The sequence below is a fragment of the Osmerus eperlanus genome, chromosome 13 (genome assembly GCF_963692335.1).
Source record: "Osmerus eperlanus chromosome 13, fOsmEpe2.1, whole genome shotgun sequence".
Lineage (NCBI taxonomy): Eukaryota > Metazoa > Chordata > Actinopteri > Osmeriformes > Osmeridae > Osmerus > Osmerus eperlanus.
Window position 1 is genome coordinate 9057088 of NC_085030.1, and position 19611 is coordinate 9076698.

General features: G+C 49.7%; 1 protein-coding gene across 1 annotated transcript in view; it reads right to left on the reverse strand.

Moving 5' to 3' along the window:
• The window catches only part of dlg3 (discs, large homolog 3 (Drosophila)), an 88971-nt gene that overhangs the window by 6940 nt on the left and 62420 nt on the right, over nt 1-19611 (reverse strand). The window contains 7 exon segments of the mRNA XM_062475754.1: nt 58-133; nt 285-461; nt 1784-1898; nt 8098-8200; nt 8914-9109; nt 17097-17253; nt 18693-18837. Of these exon segments, the coding sequence (XP_062331738.1) occupies nt 58-133; nt 285-461; nt 1784-1898; nt 8098-8200; nt 8914-9109; nt 17097-17253; nt 18693-18837 (969 nt within the window).

Consider the following 19611-nt stretch of genomic DNA (forward strand, 5'->3'; position numbering starts at 1 on the left):
CTCCAGAGACCAGGCCTCCAGAGACCAGGCCTCCAGAGACCAGGCCTCCTCACTCACCCTGTTGGACTCGATCATGCCCGTCCTGGCGTGGAACTTGACTGTTTTTAACCTGGCCCGCTCTTTCTTCTCCACCCTGCAGAAGAGACATGACAGGTTTAGAGTGGGAGTCGTGTTCGGGACTGCTTGGCTGGGGCCGGGCCGGTGGTACAGGCGCTCAGCCAGTCTGCCTGCGTGGCGTCAAGTGCACAGAGCAGTAGCCCTGCTGGGCGGGTGACTGACTGCACCTTTTCTTGCTGGGAATGACCCCGATCTGCTCGCTCTCGCCGTGGGGCGTGACCAGCCGCGCCTGCCACCACTCGTCATCGGAGGCGTTGATGACATGCAGGATGTCCCCGTAGGAGAAGCTCAGGCCCTGGCTGGGCAGACAGCTGTCCCTGGTCCTGTCATAGTCAAACAGGGCTCTGCAGCCACAGAGGGAGGGGAAGATGGAGGAAGAGACACATGCACAAGGTGTGTTAGTGTCACTTTGCAAAATATCTTCTTGTGACACAATGGCGTCTCACAAGCCCTGTTGTTGGCCCATAGTTTTCGGTGTCATCGCGTTGTGTGTGTGTGGCCTGTCAGACAGGTAGGAAGGAATTCTTGCTTTACAGGTTCTCGTCTTCGTCAAACAAAAAAAAATATATAACACAGGCGGTCTCAATCCACAGAAAACAAGGTTTAGTCAAGTGGGAATGTGGCTACTGCCTGAAGTCCTTCCTCCCAGCTAACCTGTTATAGACCGGCCCAGCAGAGCACTGGCAGTGTGTGGTGCAGCCAGGTAGCTTTAACACAGCGACACATAGAAAGCGGCGCTGTGGGTGTGTGTGTGTGCGTCGGCGGAGCGTGTGAGCACCTGAGAGGCCTCCTCCTCCTCCACATTCCTGAGGGCTTGGGAGGACATCGCTGTTGTTGTTAGCGCAGCGGGCTAACTAGACAGCCTTTCCTACATAGCTGTGTGTTTACTCACCCACACACACTACACACACACACACGCGCGCGCACACACAGCACACTCCACTCCACTCCCCTACACACAGGCTTGGCTTTACATTTCTAGCCGGATCCAGACCTGGTAGTAGTAGCAAGATTGAGTCTTTGTGTCTGTAAACATGGCAAATGCTGTGGACAGGTCCAGAGTCACAGGGCTGTATGCTGGGGGCTTACGGTTAGCCAGCCACCTGGGCTAGCGCTGAGTACAGTATGAGGCCTGGGCCCCAGTGCTGCATCACAGGGTAATCCTATTCACCTTGACCCCCTTGAGCCTCTCCTGACTCAGGCAGCTGCACTCATTACTGGAGAAGCCTGCCACCTGTTCCACTCTCTGACCGAGGGGCCATACAATCTGGCGACAGGCCCGCTACAAAATAAAATGGACGCCACAGTAAAGGCTGTCACCAGCTTCCCATGACATATACCGTGCTGGCAGCATCGATGGGAATTCCTGTCCATCATTTTTGATAGGAGTCAAACTAAGATAAGACTGTCAGTTATTAACAAAATGATTTACAACCAAATATAAGCACTAGTGTGGATTAGGTGATGGTTAAGGTGATGGTTGAAAAAATAAATGATGAACCTTAGACTATAAGAAATACTGTGTCCTTGTTTGGGGTATAGTGGGTAACGTATCGTGAGAGTAGCAGATCCTCCAGTGTGTGTGTGTGTGTGTGTGTGTGTGTGTGTGTGTGTGTGTGTGTGTGTGTGTGTGTGTGTGTGTGGGTGTGTGTGTGTGAGAGCGTACCTGACGTAGAGGGAGCGTTTCTCGCTGGTGCGCAGGGAGCCCGATCCCGAGCTCATGCTGCTGTTCATCATCTGCTCCCTCAGGTCGTGGATCTTCGACTCAAAGCGGCTGTACTCTGCAGACACACACACACACACACACACAATGCTGTCAACATCCCCAACGTTTACACCACACACGCAACACACACCGCTTCCAGTTTCTCTGCTGTATGCAGCTAGGGCTTTGTCACCCACAATAATTACATCAAAACCTACTGGAAAATGCTATATGACCATGGCATAGAGAAGCTAACACAGTCCTTAGATCTATCCTCTCCTTATATGTGCACTGGTTCCAGCTGGGCTCTTGGGAGGTAGAGGGGAGATAGAGGGGCTGGGCCCTGGGGAGATAGAGGGGCTGGGCCCTGGGGAGGTAGAGGGGAGATAGAGGGGCTGGGCTCTGGGGAGATAGAGGGGCTGGGCCCTGGGGAGGTAGAGGGGAGATAGAGGGGCTGGGCCCTGGGGAGATAGAGGGGCTGGGCCCTGGGGAGGTAGAGGGGAGATAGAGGGGCTGGGCCCTGGGGAGATAGAGGGGCTGGGCCCTGGGGAGGTAGAGGGGAGATAGAGGGGCTGGGCCCTGGGGAGATAGAGGGGCTGGGCCCTGGGGAGGTAGAGGGGAGATAGAGGGGCTGGGCTCTGGGGAGGTAGAGGGGCTGAGGTTCAGCGTCTCCTCTCAGCCTGATTAATGACCCCGCAAGCAGATGGAGCTTCGCCATGTATCAGCCTCACACTTCCACTAATATCTTCTGTCAGCCCATTCATTATGTGGATTAATTACATTCAACATGGACTCTTTGGCGCCATAAAAAAAAAAAAAAAAGGAAGGCCTCCAACTAAATTCAGCGGATGACCATTTGTCACAGTGTATAAATCCACACTGTGGTGGAGTAGAGGCTGATGTATGAATCTACCTGAGCCCCCTGCTCCTCATTAAACATGCACTCATTAACTGTGTTTGTGTGTGTGTACATGCAAGCTCTGCTCAGGGTGCTAGAACAAGCCAGGCGAGCCACCCATAGAACACACACGACACTGGGCAACAGGACAAAACAAGGCAGAGAGAGACCGAGAGAGCTAGCTAGAAAAACAAGTTATCATGTGATAGCACACCAGGTAGGTAACACAGTAACACCACAAAGGCTCGAGTGTCTGAACGTGGGCCCTGTCCTTGTTAATTACCGACGGTAAAACAGTCATACAAGATAGGAACAGATAAGGCCATATAGAGCCAAACACTGACATCTGATCGGATTTCAGTTACCTCAGTATAGGTATTATGCTATTTATGATACCTCGGTGTACGTAACAAACCTTCATATTGACATCAACATAAGTGTGTTGCATCAAAAGCCTATGTGTATCTGGGAGCAGCTAAACAGCAGGCCTTAACGACATACCATATCCATGACTATCATAAGAAACAAGTTTAATCTCAGGCAACCCTTTTTCTTGTTCATTTAAAATCTAATGTTTTGTAGGCAAAGTATGTAGTCTGCAAGCGACCCTGTAAGGCTTTACTCACCTAATCAAACTAGACATGGTGCGACCGTTAAAAACACGTTCCCTTTCCGAACGACATGAGAATTACAGATCAAAGTCCAGATATTGGGTGTGACTGCGGCCGGTAGGTAGCCTAGAAAAACAAACACAACCATCCCTCGGGCTCAGCTGATAGTTGTTGTTCCTCTCAAGTCCCTGGGTTTAGACGCAGAAATCCCTGTCAGGTGTGAAAACAGGCCGATTCTCCTCGCAGCCCCCCGACTCTGCCTCTGTCTCTGTCGTAGCCCCCAACCGAAACCCAGAGTGGATTCAAAGCAAACAGAAACTGCGCCCTAAGCCATCTGCCTGCTCCCCGCCCTGCTCTCTCTCTGCTTCAGCAGGCCAGGAGTTAGGCTCAACCACAAGGGAGAGAGTGACACAGCAAGGTGAGGTAACCCGACACCACCTGCCTGTAACCAGGGGCAACGCCCCAGCAGTCAGGGGGCCCATGGGACAGCGTATACGGAAGCAGTCATGATTCTAGTCCACGGGCCTCTCAGACACAGCAGCAGGAGCAGGAGGAGGAGGGGGGACTCCAGAGAGCAGAGAGACCAGGAAGGGGAGGAGTAGGAAGGATAAGAAACAAAAGAGTCACAAGAGAGAGGCTGTTCTACCTCACAACACCCACAACACACAACGGCCCAACCAGTGGGAACGAGACGGTAGGTGAAGCTGGGGCCACGGCATTCCTGGAGGGCTGTCATTACCATCAAGGCTTAACCACCACCACCAGAGCCTCGAGAGCAGGCAGAGAAGACCACCCTGCAGACAGGCCTTCTCCAGCTGCTGCCTGGCTCCACAGGGAACAACAGTGGGAGAAACAGCTGTAGTTTGCCGCGGTCGGCCTGGTCTGGTGCGTCTACACCCGGGGACTCGCCTGTCACCTGATCCACACTGGGGAGTCCGTCCCCAGGTCGTAACCTAGCAACAATAACCTCCCTAGCCAAACACATAGCACTTCAACGTTTGAGGGGATGGCAGCGAGGAGAGCAGCGCATCACTTGGGCTGACCCGTGAGGAAGAGAATAGGGAAGTGAAGTGAGGGAAAGTGGGTCATTTCTGCATCTCCCTCCCTCATACTGCATGTCCTCATTAGTTGTACTCCCTTTTATTTTGGGTAGTGGGCTGACGACCGCTTTTCTCTTGATCCAGTTATGCAACACGGCGGCAGGCATGTGTTAGTAATATGAGAGCGTGTTAGGTTCCACGTGTTAGTCCAGGCCCTGACCACTGTTCTACAGTGGCCAGGGAACATGTAAACCCAGGCTTTACCATGACTGAAAATGTTCTTTGTAGGAAACATGGGGGACATGAGTCCTGCAGGGTCTGCACCACCCACCACCTGAATGAACAGGGATGAAGTCTACTGCATCCGTTTACACTGTGGACTCCCCAGCCCTGTCCTCCCATCACCGCCACTGAAGCAGAGTGGGAGCACTGGGCATGGGGAAGCTCCACAGCGGGCTGGGAGGAGAGGGAGCGCCGAGTGTTGCCTCCCTGCTACAGCCCCATGTCATCTTTAGCTCTGGCCCTCCATCAGAGATGTGTGTGTGTGTGAGTGAGTGTGTGAGAGAGAGAGTGAGTGAAGGCTGCGGAGCTCTAGCCCCTGGGAGGAGTCCAGGCAGCCTGCCCAGCATGAACCAGCATTCACACTCCAGTTAGCCCCTGACTGACGGTCCCCTACTCCCCTGCCCTCCACAGCACACTGTGGACCCTCCTTGGCTAGCCAGGCCAGAGTTGAGGACAAGGCAGGGCAGGGGGAGCCGTTCCAGCTGCTGGCTGCACATCTCAGAGGATCAGTGGGGGATGCAGGAAGTCAATCATTTGCCAGCCATCTTGACTCATCCGTTTAGACTGGTTAAGCATTGCCAGCTCAATAGTGTCCTTCACTGTCCTACAAAAGAGCCACATTACAAGGAAGGATTTATCGCTGGCTTGAGGCATCGTAGATAACGCAGACCTCACTTCACGCAGTCTTATCTAAGACTGCTTGACAGCCGAGGTGTATGAAAAAAGAAAAACAGCAGGGGAAAGGGAGCTTCATATTCAAAATGTCCTCAAATGAGATGGCCTTAGTTGTGCTGGGAGGCTTTAACAGTAGCCCTGACTACTTACAGAACCTGGACACACCTCAATCCTGTGAGGGACTAACTGACTATGCAGTGACCTGTGGGCTATTTCCAGAGACAGGACAGCTCTATGGAGGGTTATTACAGCAAGTATTCTTCTGCTTGATGTTTTATTAGAGGCATCAAGAATATGGGGAGAGAACAAGCTACGACATATACGGCTGCATTCCTCTCCTAGTCCAAGCTGAGAGAGGAGCAGAGATCTAAAGCTCATAATATCCTTTCCTTTGTTGTTGCAGCATGTGCATACCTTGGATCTACATGCTGAGAATGTGTGTGTGTGTGTATAGAACAGCAGAACAAGTAAGCCCACCTGCCAGACATCCTCGGTGAATTTCTACTGCAAATGAGATATTGAGACTCACGGTCTCTTAAAAGATAAAAGACAACCAAATCAACACCATGTACACATTAATGTAAGAGCATTGTTCTGCTTGTTGGATTTCAGGGACACCTCTATGAACTTTAAACAAACACAACAAAGATGAATACCATGCTGATTAAGAATGTGAATAGCGATGTTTAATTCACATTCTTTCACAAGGTCACTTCCTGAACAGACAGAAAAGCTTCCACGCACCTGCTTAGACCACGCCTCTCTGACCACCTTTCCAACCAAATGTCTAGGGCCAAATATAATATCTGACAAAAGTAGCTATTATGCAACCTTTGGAGTCTTCAACACTAAAACATTAAACAAGATAGCAAAAGCAAATGATTCATTATCTAAATTATCTGGAATACTGAGTAATTTGCGTCACTACCCAGACCTACTGTAACTATTCATGTGTGGAAAATGTGAAGAACTTTAAATCGTTTGTGACAGGTTAGTTATAAGTCGCGAAGCTCAAGCCACTGGCAATCTTAAAACACGTTTTGTCTCCACCAGAACAAAAATCCGGCAGAAGGAGATGCATTTCCTTAAATGTAAAACATAGCCTTAACACTGATAAAAATAAAAATAAAAGAACCCACAAACAACTTAAAAATATAGCTAGACTTAATGTCAAGAAGCCACATTAACCTCTACCACATTCCTGTACGTGTTTGACCCTACGTCAGTGTGCGTGTACTAGGCGAGGTGAGTGTTTACTGTATTTGAAGTGGTACCGGGGAACCAGAGCTGCCAGGCCCGGATTGTTTAACGTCCGAAACAGATTACTTTCAAGTGTTTTCTCAGAAAGCCAACCAAGATACCAAAGTTAGATACCCAAATTAGCTACCTGACTGCGATTAACTACCACACAAGCCAATAGTCCCATAGTTGGTATCAATTTAGATTAAAATCGCTACCCTGGCAAACCAGCAAATGGGACTAATCCACAGCGCAAGATTATCTTGTAGCTAGCTAACTAGATTCTACTCGCCCTGCGGCTTGAAGCTATGCTAGCTAGTTAGCTAGCTCTAGACTTCATACCAACAATTAGTTGGCAAGCCAGTTCATTCAGAAAATGTTCAATGCGGTAACTAACATTATAACCAACATCTCCGCGGCTAATACCTACAAAATGTTCTTGGCTTTTTATTTTTGTCTCGTGCACAACACAAGGCACATTCACTTTATCACATTTCATTCGCATATGCAATTTCCTCACCTCAGTCGGTTCAATGCAGTTTTGAATAACTTTGCAGCCCGTTGTGATCTTAACAGCTACATCCAGCCGACTGGGAATTCATGCGGCTTCTTCTTGCCTGGTACATTCAAGCCCAACCCCCATTAACGTTCGAAGTCGGAGCCAAAAAAGTTTAAAACTTCACCCTTTTGTAATATTTATTTAAATCCACGGTTTATGTTAACCTTCGCCTTGCTGCTATTCTCTCCCCCACTTGGCAGTGTTTCCTTTATCCTCGTTCACTATCCGCAGATACCGGTCCACCATTCACAAGAGACGGAAAACGAAACACGGAGGAGGAACAACAGCTCCTCGGTTGCCCGCCTTGCAGTTGCTCTCCTCAGTACAGGGACGCCCCTGAACCTGAATCCTGGAACTGTAGAAACCAATCAGCCACCGGCGCTCGGTACTGTCCTCATTTGCAAAGCAGACTTGCCTAAAGATAAACCTAAGCATAAAGCTGCCACACTTATCAAGTGAAAACATGTACAGTATGCTACTGTACATAAACAAATCAACCATGTCAACAATGATCTGTTTTTACTTCATTATATTGCACTGTAGCCTACTAATTAGGCATTGTTCACGAATCGTGTACAAACCGATGAAAGACTTGATTCTGTATTTATGCGGTTGTTGATGTCACCCGTCTTCTTGCCCCACATCATGAACTACCTGCATGTCGCTTATCTGCACATCTCAGTCCTAGTAAGAACTGCCATATGATTATTCAGCACTTCTGTTCAACAGTGTGAAGATCAACATGACTTTGACAATAGTCAGGGCTGAACTGTTTATGCTATTGCTCAGCCCCATTGTAACAGGTCTAGTGCAGACGGTTTAAGATACAATAATTATTTCTAAGCGGCTGGTATTGATCTGGATCCTTAAGTATTTTCTGTGTGTGTTGTTTGTAAATGTACTGTATTTGTACGTGTCTGTTTGTGTGTCATGCTCTAATTGCTATAGCTGCCTACAGGCAGTTGTCCTACCTTCTGGCCGGTACTGGGCGATGATGGTGACGGTTTGTCCAGCCCTCTTGAGTGCGGCGGCTGCCTGCTCGTGGGTGGCGTTGCGCAGGTTGACCCCGTTTACCTGAGATGGAGACACACACACAAAGACTCAGCACAGGAGTCTGCGCATGGGCCAACGCTGAGTGCTGCTACAGGATCAACCGTGTCTGTAGATAAGAGCACATGGACGGTGGGGGTGGACAGGATCCTGAATGAGGGAATGCAAGCCCTGGAGCCCGGGTGACGGACAGGTTGATGGCCCAGCTTGATTCACGGGGACGGAGCTCAACGTGACAACTGATGTCTGTCCAGCATGAACAGAGAAGGCTATCCTCTAGTGGATCACCAGCTGGATGATTTCATTTCAATCAGTGGAGGTATGACCTTGCAGCAACGAGAGGTCCTAGGACTGGACAATCACTCGTTTAAATTCCCTGTAGGGACATTGGGCAGATGTACACTCTAGAAAGGTTCTAATCTGCTGTCATGGGGGTTCCTGTGTTTGACACGAGAGAGTATTTGTATAAATGAAACGCTGACCTTGAGTGGAGTATTACATGCCAGCTGATCTGTATCTTTTAGTTCTCATTCTGTTTCGTTTTTATTATTTGTTACCCCCGTGTCCTCAGTCTCAGTTGAATGACATGAGTTGTCTGCTTGCATTGACCTTGTACTTTGTATCCCTTGGATCTAGCTGCGGTAGGTAGTTAGCTACAAGTTCTGATACAACATATAATTATTAACTATAAAGTCCTAGTGCACCAAGCTGCTGTAGTCTGCAGTATAGCGACTGACCGAGAGGATTCGGTCTCCCCTCCTCAGCTCTCCACTCAGGTCCGCCGGGCCGCCCGCCAGGATGAAGGAGACAAAGATTCCCTCTCCGTCCTCTCCGCCCACGATGTTGAAGCCCAGGCCTGTGGAGCCCTTGTGCAGCAGCACCTTCCGTGGCTCCCTGCCAAACAGAGCCACAGCGTCAGGCCGCGGGGTCGGACTGGGAGCACAGGAGAGAGAGGGAGACAGGCGGAGAGAGGGAGACAGGCGGAGAGAGGGACACAGGCGGATGGAGGGAGACAGGCGGATGGAGGGAGGGAGGGAGGCAGGATGGGTAGGAACGATAAGAGCGAGAGTAAAAAGAAAGGCAGAAAGACAGAAAAGGGAGACAGAGCACCGTTTAGGACACAGAGCTCACTTCTGGTAGTTTTGTTTATAAATGGGCCAAATTGGCAGCAGAATCCATGACTCCAGCGGAACCTAGATTGTAGCACTTTCTATACATGCATACATACAAAAGTAACTTTCCCAAACCTTAGAGGATAAATGAAAATGTTTAATTGGCATTTAAGAATCTTTTTAGCAGTGTTACATAAAAACAGAGAATGTTAAGACAGTGGTGATTACATATTCACCAGGTCTTAAATGTAAAATATAAATGATAAATGTGTTTTTGGTTATTCAGCTCTAACTGTGCTTTGGGACTATTGTATTATGTTCACTGACTGTAATGTCCTTTCTGATCAAAAGCACACACACACACACACAGGCCACTCAGACATGCTGTCTTTAGATTCACAGTAAGCTCCTTCTACCCCTGCTCCTCTTCACCATCCTGAGCATGCATGTGTGAAATCATGCACACACACACACACTCCAAATCAGCAGCCCCATGCTTGACTGCCCCTGCTGCAGCTCTGTCTTAGCTTCAGCTGCAGTGAGTCATCGTCAGACAGCAGGCGTCCCAGACTGCAATGGGTTGTAGGATCCTGTAGAGGCCAAACCACTGCTAGGGACCATCAAAAGCCTTCTGAAAGCATGCTTCAGACTAACGCAAAAACACACTCGAGGGCCTCTGGAAGCTTAGCTCAGATACACACACGTGCACACGCACGCACACACAAACACAACCACAACCAGTCATCCCTCTCAACCGACCAGACCACATGGTTCCCATTAGAGGTTTTCACTCTACGTACTCAGCCTGCGGTCCACAGGAACAATTCCTACTCAATCCTTAATGGCAGTGCTCTACGTTGCTGTAGAGACCCTTTTCACATCAATGGCAGCCAAAACAGCATTTGAAACTTTAGCATCATACTCGGAACCACACTGGAAAGAACTCTGTATCACCCTTGTAAAGTATCTCAAGAGGCAACATAAGATCTATACGGTCTCACAAAGGTTTCATAACCTAACTACAAGGTACTTAAGCAAAGGCACTGGATAGCGCTTGTGGATAAGAGCCATACATAGTAGCAGTACATTTAGCACTGGTATATTAATGAATTCATTTAGCAGATGGTTTATCCAAGTTTCACTTTCACAGTGAGAGTCCATTCACTCACAAATTAAGTCCTGGTTACGCCACAGTTTCAGTCTAACGAATAACAATAAGTCCTATGCGTCGGCGAAAACAACAGCACTGTGGGAGGTCATAGTCTAAACCCTCCGTCCAATCACTGCCTTATTAGTTACATTACATTAGTTCCTAGAAGGGATAGAGGTCAAATCACAGAGATTCAATTACAGTGATCAGCCTGAAAGCACACGATGCATCTATCTCACACAGAGTAGCCATGGCTCATCTCTATACAGTGCTATCCAAAGGATTACTGTCATTCACACACAAACTAATACAAATACAAATACATGGATTGCACACAACGTAAAATGTCTTCAAAGGAATATGAACTGGGAAACCGAGGGCTATCTCATCTGTGAGTAACCCAGTCAACCGACTAGCAATGGCAGTCGAGGGGAGCTCAGAGTAAGAGAATGATCTGGAATGATCCTCCCCTATCAGCTGTCGAGAGAGAGAGAGAGAGAGAGAGAGAGAGAGAAAGAGAGAGAGAGAGATACGCACATCACCATGGTTACCTGAGGTTCCTGTGGATGCTCCTAGGAGAGAGTGTCATCCTAACCCTGCGCTCAGAGACAGACTTCACCATGGGCATGGAGGACGAGATGTTGACGGTGAACATGGCTGCTGTGGCGCATCGCCTTTGCTCAACTCCCCGGCAGGGGGATGTTCTCCCCAAACCTGGCTCCCTATCTCTGCCCCTGTGCAGCCCAGAGCTCTGGAATACACACATCTCTGGCTAGGGAGTCTCAGGCCGATGGGAGTGTGATAGGAAACAGCTCCACTTGAGGCTGTCACAGACGCTCCCCCTCATCTCTGGCAGGGCAAGACTTAACCCGTCAACCTCCCACACGAGCCTCAACTCCATCACATCCTGCCAGGACCCACCCCCCCACACATAACTCCACCCCTCACCCTGCGCCTGCCTGCCAAACTCCTCAGATGGAGGAGGCTTTCCCCTGGTGTGTCACATCAAAAGGAGATCAGGATCAGGGTTAGGGTTAGGTAGGAGTCCGTTCCCTTAAACAGATCGGTCAGTGCTTCTTCTCTCTCACTAAGGCCTGCCCCTGGATCCCTCCCCTTCACCGCCCCGCATGCCAGCATTCCTGTCCGTCAGGCCAATCCTCAGGAGGGGCAGGCCGGCCAGACGGCAGCTCCAAGCTAATTGGTCAGAGTGTAAACAAACCGAGGAACTCATGAACTTAATGTGACTGTTGAGCCCCTGACATCACATCCTCAGAGCGATGACTGTGGTGACCACTCACTCACTCACTCTTCCCTCCAGCAGGGTCGGCGGGAAAGAGCACTGACAGCCAGAGAGACAGATAGCTCTGTTGTTTTATCCTTGGCACTTTTCTGTGGAGTGAGTGAGTGAGTGTTTTTGTTAGCACACCTGTGCATGGGTTAAAGCACTGCTGGGAAAACAAGGGCTTGGTAATTCTGTGAAAGAAAGGGAGTGAATTCCACAGTACACAGCGCTCACTCGCATCCTGTTCTATCATGGGACTTGTGTCTCCTCCCCTTTCTCCCCCTTTTCTTTTTATCCATGCAAGGAATGTAAACAGTTATGGTTCTATAAAACCACTACTCTCTGCCCTATCCTTTTCTCTATGATTCCAGTCTCTTTCTTTAACTCACGTTCTGTTTGTTTTCCCCTCTGTCTTCCACTTCCTTTCTCTACAGCACCACCCCCACTTCCCCACTCCTCCACCCCGCTAAGGCTGAGGCAGGTGAGGCTTTATGCTGAATAGAGATGGAGGACAGTGGGGTCCAGCAGGTCACAATCTCCCAGCCATGCTACACCCAGCCCAGCTCTGTACGCATGACGCTCCTCAGCCCTGGTAATTGGCTCTGCTTGGCTGATTAATGTTGGGCACTGCAGATGGGCGCCATTTTCCACAAACAGACACAAGCTCCCGCTGGAAAACATGCGCTCTCTCTCTCTCTCTCTCTCTCTCTCTCTCTCTCTCTCTCTCTCTCTCTCTCTCTCTCTCTCTCCTCTCTCTCCCTCTCTCTCCCTCTCTCTCTCTACTCTCATCTCTCTCTCTCTCTCTCTCTCTCTCTCTCTCTCTCTCTCTCTCTCTCTCTCTCTCTCCCTCTCCCTCTCTCTCTCTTACTCTCCCTCTCTCTTTCTCCCTCTCTCTCTCTCACTCTCTCTCTCTCTCTCTCTCTCTCTCTCTCTCTCTCTCTCTCTCTCTCTCTCTCTCTCTCTCACTCTCTCTCTCTCTCTCTCTCTCTCTCACTCTCTCTCTCTCTCTCTCTCTCACTCTCACTCTCTCTCTCTCTCTCTCACTCTCTCTCTCTCCATAGCTGGCAGATGAAAGAGAGCCCCTCCCCCTGTACCGTCGTCTGTTTTCCTTGCTTACATTCTCCACTGTATTTTTCTGCCACTGCTTTTTTCCTCCAAGACCTGCTATTTCATTCTAATTTGACATGGGGGGTTGGGGGGTGTACACTGCTAAGGCGACAGACGGTTCAAGATATTTCAAGCCTCTTGGTACGGCTAAGAATAAACCAGGCGCAACGAATGATTAACAGTTTAGACTCGGGCGTTCAGCTGCATCGGCCATGATTACGTTTCTTCCATCCCTGCTCAGTCTCACCCTCTGCTTGTTAGGAATGTTTTACAGTGGTTGAAGGCCTTGGTATTGATGTGTAAACCCCCTTTCAAACTCTGAGTCGCCTAGTCAAAGGTCACTGGTTGGGAGTGAGTAATAAAATTGAAAGTTACTGATTAGCTGAATATATGAACTTCTCTTCCTTCTGTATTTACAAGATATGTCTCTCAGCAACCCTTATTGGTCAATAGCCTGCTTGCCTGCCTAGCAGGGCCCCAACACAGTTCAGGTGGTGGAATTGACTGGTCTCTGACACATACACATATATGTACAGTAGCGTATACACTCACGCACACACACACACAAACATTACTAATCGTATGTTTTAAAGCCATTAAAAATGAACTGTATTTTTCCGTCACAAGTTCAGAATCTGCAGTGAGAACCACCGGACTGTATCTCCAGAGAGAGAGAGACCAAGCGGGCGAGAGCAGACAGGAGCGAGTGTCATATGGAGCTGGAAACGTGTGTGAGATGACACCACTGAGGGGGACGCGCAGATGGGCAGAGGGCTGATACGAGATCTGACTCATCCCCTCGCACCCAGCCTGCCCCAGTCCTCTGGAAGCCCTCCATTTACTATAGATTAACCAAGCCCTCTGGAGCCAGCCCTGGTGGAAGTCCTCCTCTGTCACTGTGTGTGATGGTGGGGGGAGAGGGGGGAGAGAGGGGAGAGAGGGGAGAGGGGGCCCCTCCCACCAGACTGCCTGACAGATCGGGACGCTGATCTATTCTGACTGGGATCACGACCTCTGTCATCTGTGATGTCATCCCTGACAACGTCACCGTTGGGTTTGGTAGCAGACATGACCCAGAGGTCCTGGACAGGAAGACAGGTGCATGGCTGCTGGAAACACACAGAGGTCCTGGACAGGCAGGCAGGTTTATGTCTGTATTTATGTGTACGTGTATACGTATGGGTCTGTGTGTGTGTGTGTGTGTGTAAATGTGTCTACCTGACTGACTGACTGACCGTGTGTGTGTGTGTGTGCATATGCGTCAGCACATTATGAGTGGATGTCTGACTGTATCAGTGTGTGTGATTGGAGCTGGCATCATGGGCTTCTGTGTGTATGAACGTGTGTGTGTCTGTGTGTGAGTGTGTGTGTGAGGAGAGATGGGCCTGAGTGCATGGCCTGGTCTCTCAGTGTACAGATGAATCACGACAGCTGTAGGACAGTCTCCTCATTGGCTGGCCGGTGCCGAATCAGCTTCTTCCTTCCCAATACATTTATGGTAAGAGCGAGGGTCGTGTTCATATTTACGTAAGCACAGCGGCATGCTAAACACTTCTGCGCTGCAAAGTAGTTTGTTTGTACAGTAGGTGTATGAGTGTGTGTACAGTTTGTGTGCGTGTGTGTTTGGGTTCCACATTCCAGTCATCGTCTCTGTCATTTCACCCCATACCTTCAGATCCACGGCAAGTACATATGTATACAGGCAAGCGGGCAGGTGGGTAGACACACACCTCACGTGCACACACACACACACACACACACACACACACACACACACATACACTGACACACACCAGTGCCCATGCATACACATATAGAAACGACAGAAAGACACACTCCGTAACTCACTCACTCATATATAACAGAAACACTCTGGCGGAGCACCAATCACATAAAAGCAGTCATCCACAAAGGCAGCATGATGGATGAGACCGACAGGACGGACAGTGGACACAATACAAACACATGACAACACATAAAACCAACAAACGGCCAAAGGGGCGGCTAAGGGCCAATTAACATTTTTCGATGCTGTCGTTAACAACAGCAGCGACACATGGAGGGACATTTGATCCAGACACCCAGAGAGGCGAGCAGGGGAGAGGACAATGACAGACTCCTGGCTGGGGACGAGGGCCCGGGCTCAGGCTCCTGACAGATGGAATAGAGCAGCTTGTGAGAGTGAGAGCCCCTGTCAGCCTCGCTCCTGTGGAGACGTGTGTGTGTGTGCATGTGTGTGCGCATGTGTGCGTGCGTGTGTGAAGGGCAGGTTTGACTCCCATCTTTAACTCCTCTAACCGTGGAGAGCTGGCTACAATCAGTGCTTCAGATTCATGGACGTGATCAGGATGATGACTGATGAGGTGTTTATAGCACTGCAGCCACAGCATGAATAACACATTATGGACATCCAAGGTGGCTATATCACAGTTCCATGAACGCAGAGTCCCATCAATAATAAATTGAGACGTGATGAATTTGGATCATAGTACAATTAGGGAGCTGAAATTTACACTGATTGTTTTAAATCAAATGACAGGATATTTTTCTCCCAGAGAAAATTAGGAGAAAATGTGATATGTAGTGTGGGTCTATTTATCTAAATACTCATTTATGAGAAAGTGTTATGTGAGGAAAATATATACATGGATATGGTGATAGACAGGAGCAAACCATCACCATGGAAATATTTCTGCTGTTATTGCTGTGGTTGTTGTAGTCTGTCAGTCGGCAACAGACAGCTTGGTAGCACAGTAGATCGAACCATGGCTAGTCTATAAGGTTAAGGTTCCAGATGTACTGTATGTATTGTGAGATTTATACTGTGTCTGGAGGCTTGACAGGTAGATGTAAGCAGAAGGCAGAGGGCACAAGGGGAGGGGGGTAATGTATAGACACTACAGACACACTGTTCTATAAAGGATACTTCTGCAGGAACTATATCCCTCCCTCCCTCTCTCTCCACCCTTCCCTGCCTCGATCTGTCCTCTCTCTCCCTCCCTCGATCTGTACTCTCCCCCCCCCCCCCACTCCCCCCCCCTCCGCCCGTGTCAAAGAGCAGCCTTGCTCCCGCGCGGAGCCTGGCAACGCCACTGACGTGTGCCCTTCCTCACCCTCATTGGCCGGCCGGGCGGCGGCTGCTGGGTGCCAGGCCAGCCAGATGCCAGGCTTGCGGGGGTGTGAGGGTGGGGCAGAGCAGGGCTGCAGAGAGGAGGGTTAGCTAAGCGTGGGCACGATGCACTGGGGTTAGTACCTGCCGGAGAAGGAGGAGGGGACAGGGCCATGGTACAGGGCAGCGGGGCCAGGACAGAAGCCTGCATCCTGGGGAGGGGCCCTGCTGTAGAGCCCCTGGGGGCCCCCACTGTCCCCTGGTTTGTGGATGACACTGTAAATAGGCTCATCCCTGCTGGGGGGGTACAGAAATACAGACAGTGAAAGGGGCTGGTGAAGGACATGAGGGGAGAGAGAGAGCACACGAACACACACATGTAAAAAGACAGAAACACAGACAGGGGCACAACTTGGACATGTACACAGAGCTGACGTCACACACACACACACACACACACACACACACACACACACACACACACACACCACACAAAACACATATACTTCCCACACAGGTACATACATGCATATCTATACACACACACGTCCCTGCAGCTCTAGGTTCTAACGTGACCTCTGTGGTTGCAGTACGTGAGGGGGTCAGGAATGTAAGACCCAGCTGGAGGGAGGGGTGATAGAGGCTGCTGGGAAGCACTGGGTCAACACACTGCTGCCGCACCACACAGCCGCCCGGCTCCAGATAAAGTTCATCAGAGCCGTGCTGTACACACACACACACACACACACACACACACACACACACACACACACTCACACACTACACAGTTCAGAAGTCTTGCCGTGTTGCATGTCACACCATATTGGACATCCAACCACATATATATATATAAGTATGTCACCAAACAAAGACACACCAAAAACACCAGAAAACAGCATGTTAAATACTCAATAGGGGTCACCAAGTTCAAAGCAATTGGATGAAAACATGTCTGGCATGTCTCTGATTACGTAGTTCAGTTTTGGTTCAGATGGAAAACCGTAGCGCTGACTTGTCGGTGTCAACTGGTACAACCACACAAACAAATACTTTTCTACGTGAGTAATCTCCTCATGTAAACAGAATAGATAATACTGGAGTAAGAGAGGATGGACCCGGGGACAGGACAGAAGCAACTGGCGCTGGAGCGTGTCACTGACCTGGTGAAGTCTTCCTCCCCCAGCATGTGGCGGGGGACTGGGGAGTACCTGGAGGGCGTGACCTGGGAGGGCTGGTACACAGGCTTGGGCTCCATGGCCCCCATGTATGTCATGCCTGAGTTGTGGCTCACATGGTTGTCCACCATGGTGGGAAAGGCTGGAGGGAGGGCCAGGCCAATAGGGGGAAAGGAAGCATGATTAAAACAGCGTTTGTGTGTGTGAGTGTGTGTGTGTGTGAGGGAGTGAGAGTGTGTGTTGGAGTGTGGAGGGTGTGTGTGTGTGTGAGAGTGTGTGAGTGTGTGAGGGAGTGAGAGTGTGTGTTGGAGTGTGGAGGGTGTGTGTGTGTGAGTGTGTGAGGGAGTGAGAGTGTGTGTTGGAGTGTGGAGGGTGTGTGTGTGTGTGAGGGAGTGAGAGTGTGTGTTGGAGTGTGGAGGGTGTGTGTGTGTGAGTGTGTGAGGGAGTGAGAGTGTGTGTTGGAGTGTGGAGGGTGTGTGTGTGTGTGAGGGAGTGAGAGTGTGTGTTGGAGTGTGGAGGGGGGTTGTTGAAGGTTTGAACAGCATTTGACTCCACTTAAATGCAACCCACATCACATTACAGTACAGTATATGTTATATCATTTTGTTACATTATAATACATATATATCTTATAGATTATATGGGGATCAATCCGACCAGTGATTGTGAAAACATTGTCTTCAAATGTTTTAGATTTGATTATTTTACTGAGAAATCCTCACTGTTTCTGTCAAGCCATAGGGTCTGGAATCCACTTCTTACACTCTGGAATGCCAGTAATCTGGAATCCACCCCTTTAGACTGTCATTCTTCTAGGGTGGTTAGGTGTTACTGTATGGCACAACATGTTTTTCTAATCGGCGTCATCTGACTGTGGGCCATAGTTTCAGAGCTTAAGTCAGTATTAGAGGCTTGCTCAAGCCATAGCAACACAAACAATAAGCACTGAATCACTGTTTGAGAAGTATATTATGAGGTGCATTTATTATTGTGTACTATTGTGTATAGCCTATCAGTGGATCATCTTTGTGTGTGTGTGGCAGGGGCCCAGGGATGTGGGCTCTCATGAGCAGGTGGGATGTGAGAAAGCCTCCACACTCAGTAGGAGGTAGAAAGCTGGGCTTGTTGCTGTGGGCAGCAGTATGTATGTGTGTGTGTGTGTGTGTCTACACACCATGTGGGAGTCTGGGCACAGCCGCGCTGAGGAGAGCAAACTGATTCAACACTACCACTCACACAAAGATCTATAAACATCTCAGCTAACAGTCAGGGACAATAGATAGCTTCTAGATATTCTACTAATATGTATGCACAGTTCATTCTACAGCTGACATCAGCCGACAGCTACTGCTGCTCTGCAGTATAAGGCTGACATCTTACGGCCATGGCAGAATGATGAAATACTGATCAATAACATGCTTTAAGTTGCCTTCTCCATTAAATCGTGCTTTAAAACCAAATCCAGTGTGTCAGTGAGGAGGGGGTGTGTGTGCAAGAGCAGTGTGTACGTGTGTGTGTGCGAGAGCGGTGTGTGTGTGTGTGTGTGCGGGCCCGAAGCCACCAGCAGAAGAAGATACGTACTGCTAGAGTAGTCTGGGGGGGCGTACATGTCGTTGAGGTGGACGGGGCCTGGCTTGGCCACCTTGAGGTACACCATGTCGGACGTGTTCTTCAGCGCCGCCACCGCCTCCTCATGACGCACGTCCTGCAGGATGATGTTGTTCACCTGCGCACACAGGCACACACACACACAATCACACATAGTCATTCATTTATCTTATTTTGCGTGTGTTTGACCAGGTAAGTCATTGAGAACACATTCTGGACAATCAGGAGGTGACAGAGATCAATGGCAAATCCCTGAGTCCACACCGACGGAGGTGACCTCAATCAGAATCTCCGCTGAACCGAACAAACACGTCATTCACCACCTAATGAATCCCACTGCCATTCGATGATATCTCGAATAGATTCATTGACGTTTGAGGGATAGAGGGAAAGCGTGTAGACCCGCAGTAAAGTGCCGTAGCTGAAGGGCCGTTCCACACAGTCAGTCTGTCAGCATCGCACTGTTTCCACAGAAACTGGCGGACTTTGGGGGGTAAAATCTTGAATCAAACAGAGTATTTGATCGACCGGCCCGTCGGTCTCTGCCGACCCCTCTGATGAGAGCTCTGGGGTGGGGGGTTCTCTGCCGACCCCTCTGATGAGAGCTCTGGGGTGGGGGGCTCTCTGCCGACCCCTCTGATGAGAGCTCCGGCTGCAGTCCCTCACAGCTCCTGCACTAGCGCTGGTGTGGCATCATGACTTTGTTCTTATTTATGGCAGCCTTAAACACATCTCATATTGTGCCGACGGTGCAGTCAGTCATCCAGCTGGCAGGTGGGTTCTTTTATCTTCGTGGCACAAATATGCCTGGGGAGACGCTCCAGAGCCCAGGCCTCAGCCCGGGATCAATCACAGGGGTGCACGCACGCACGTACACACACATGCACACACA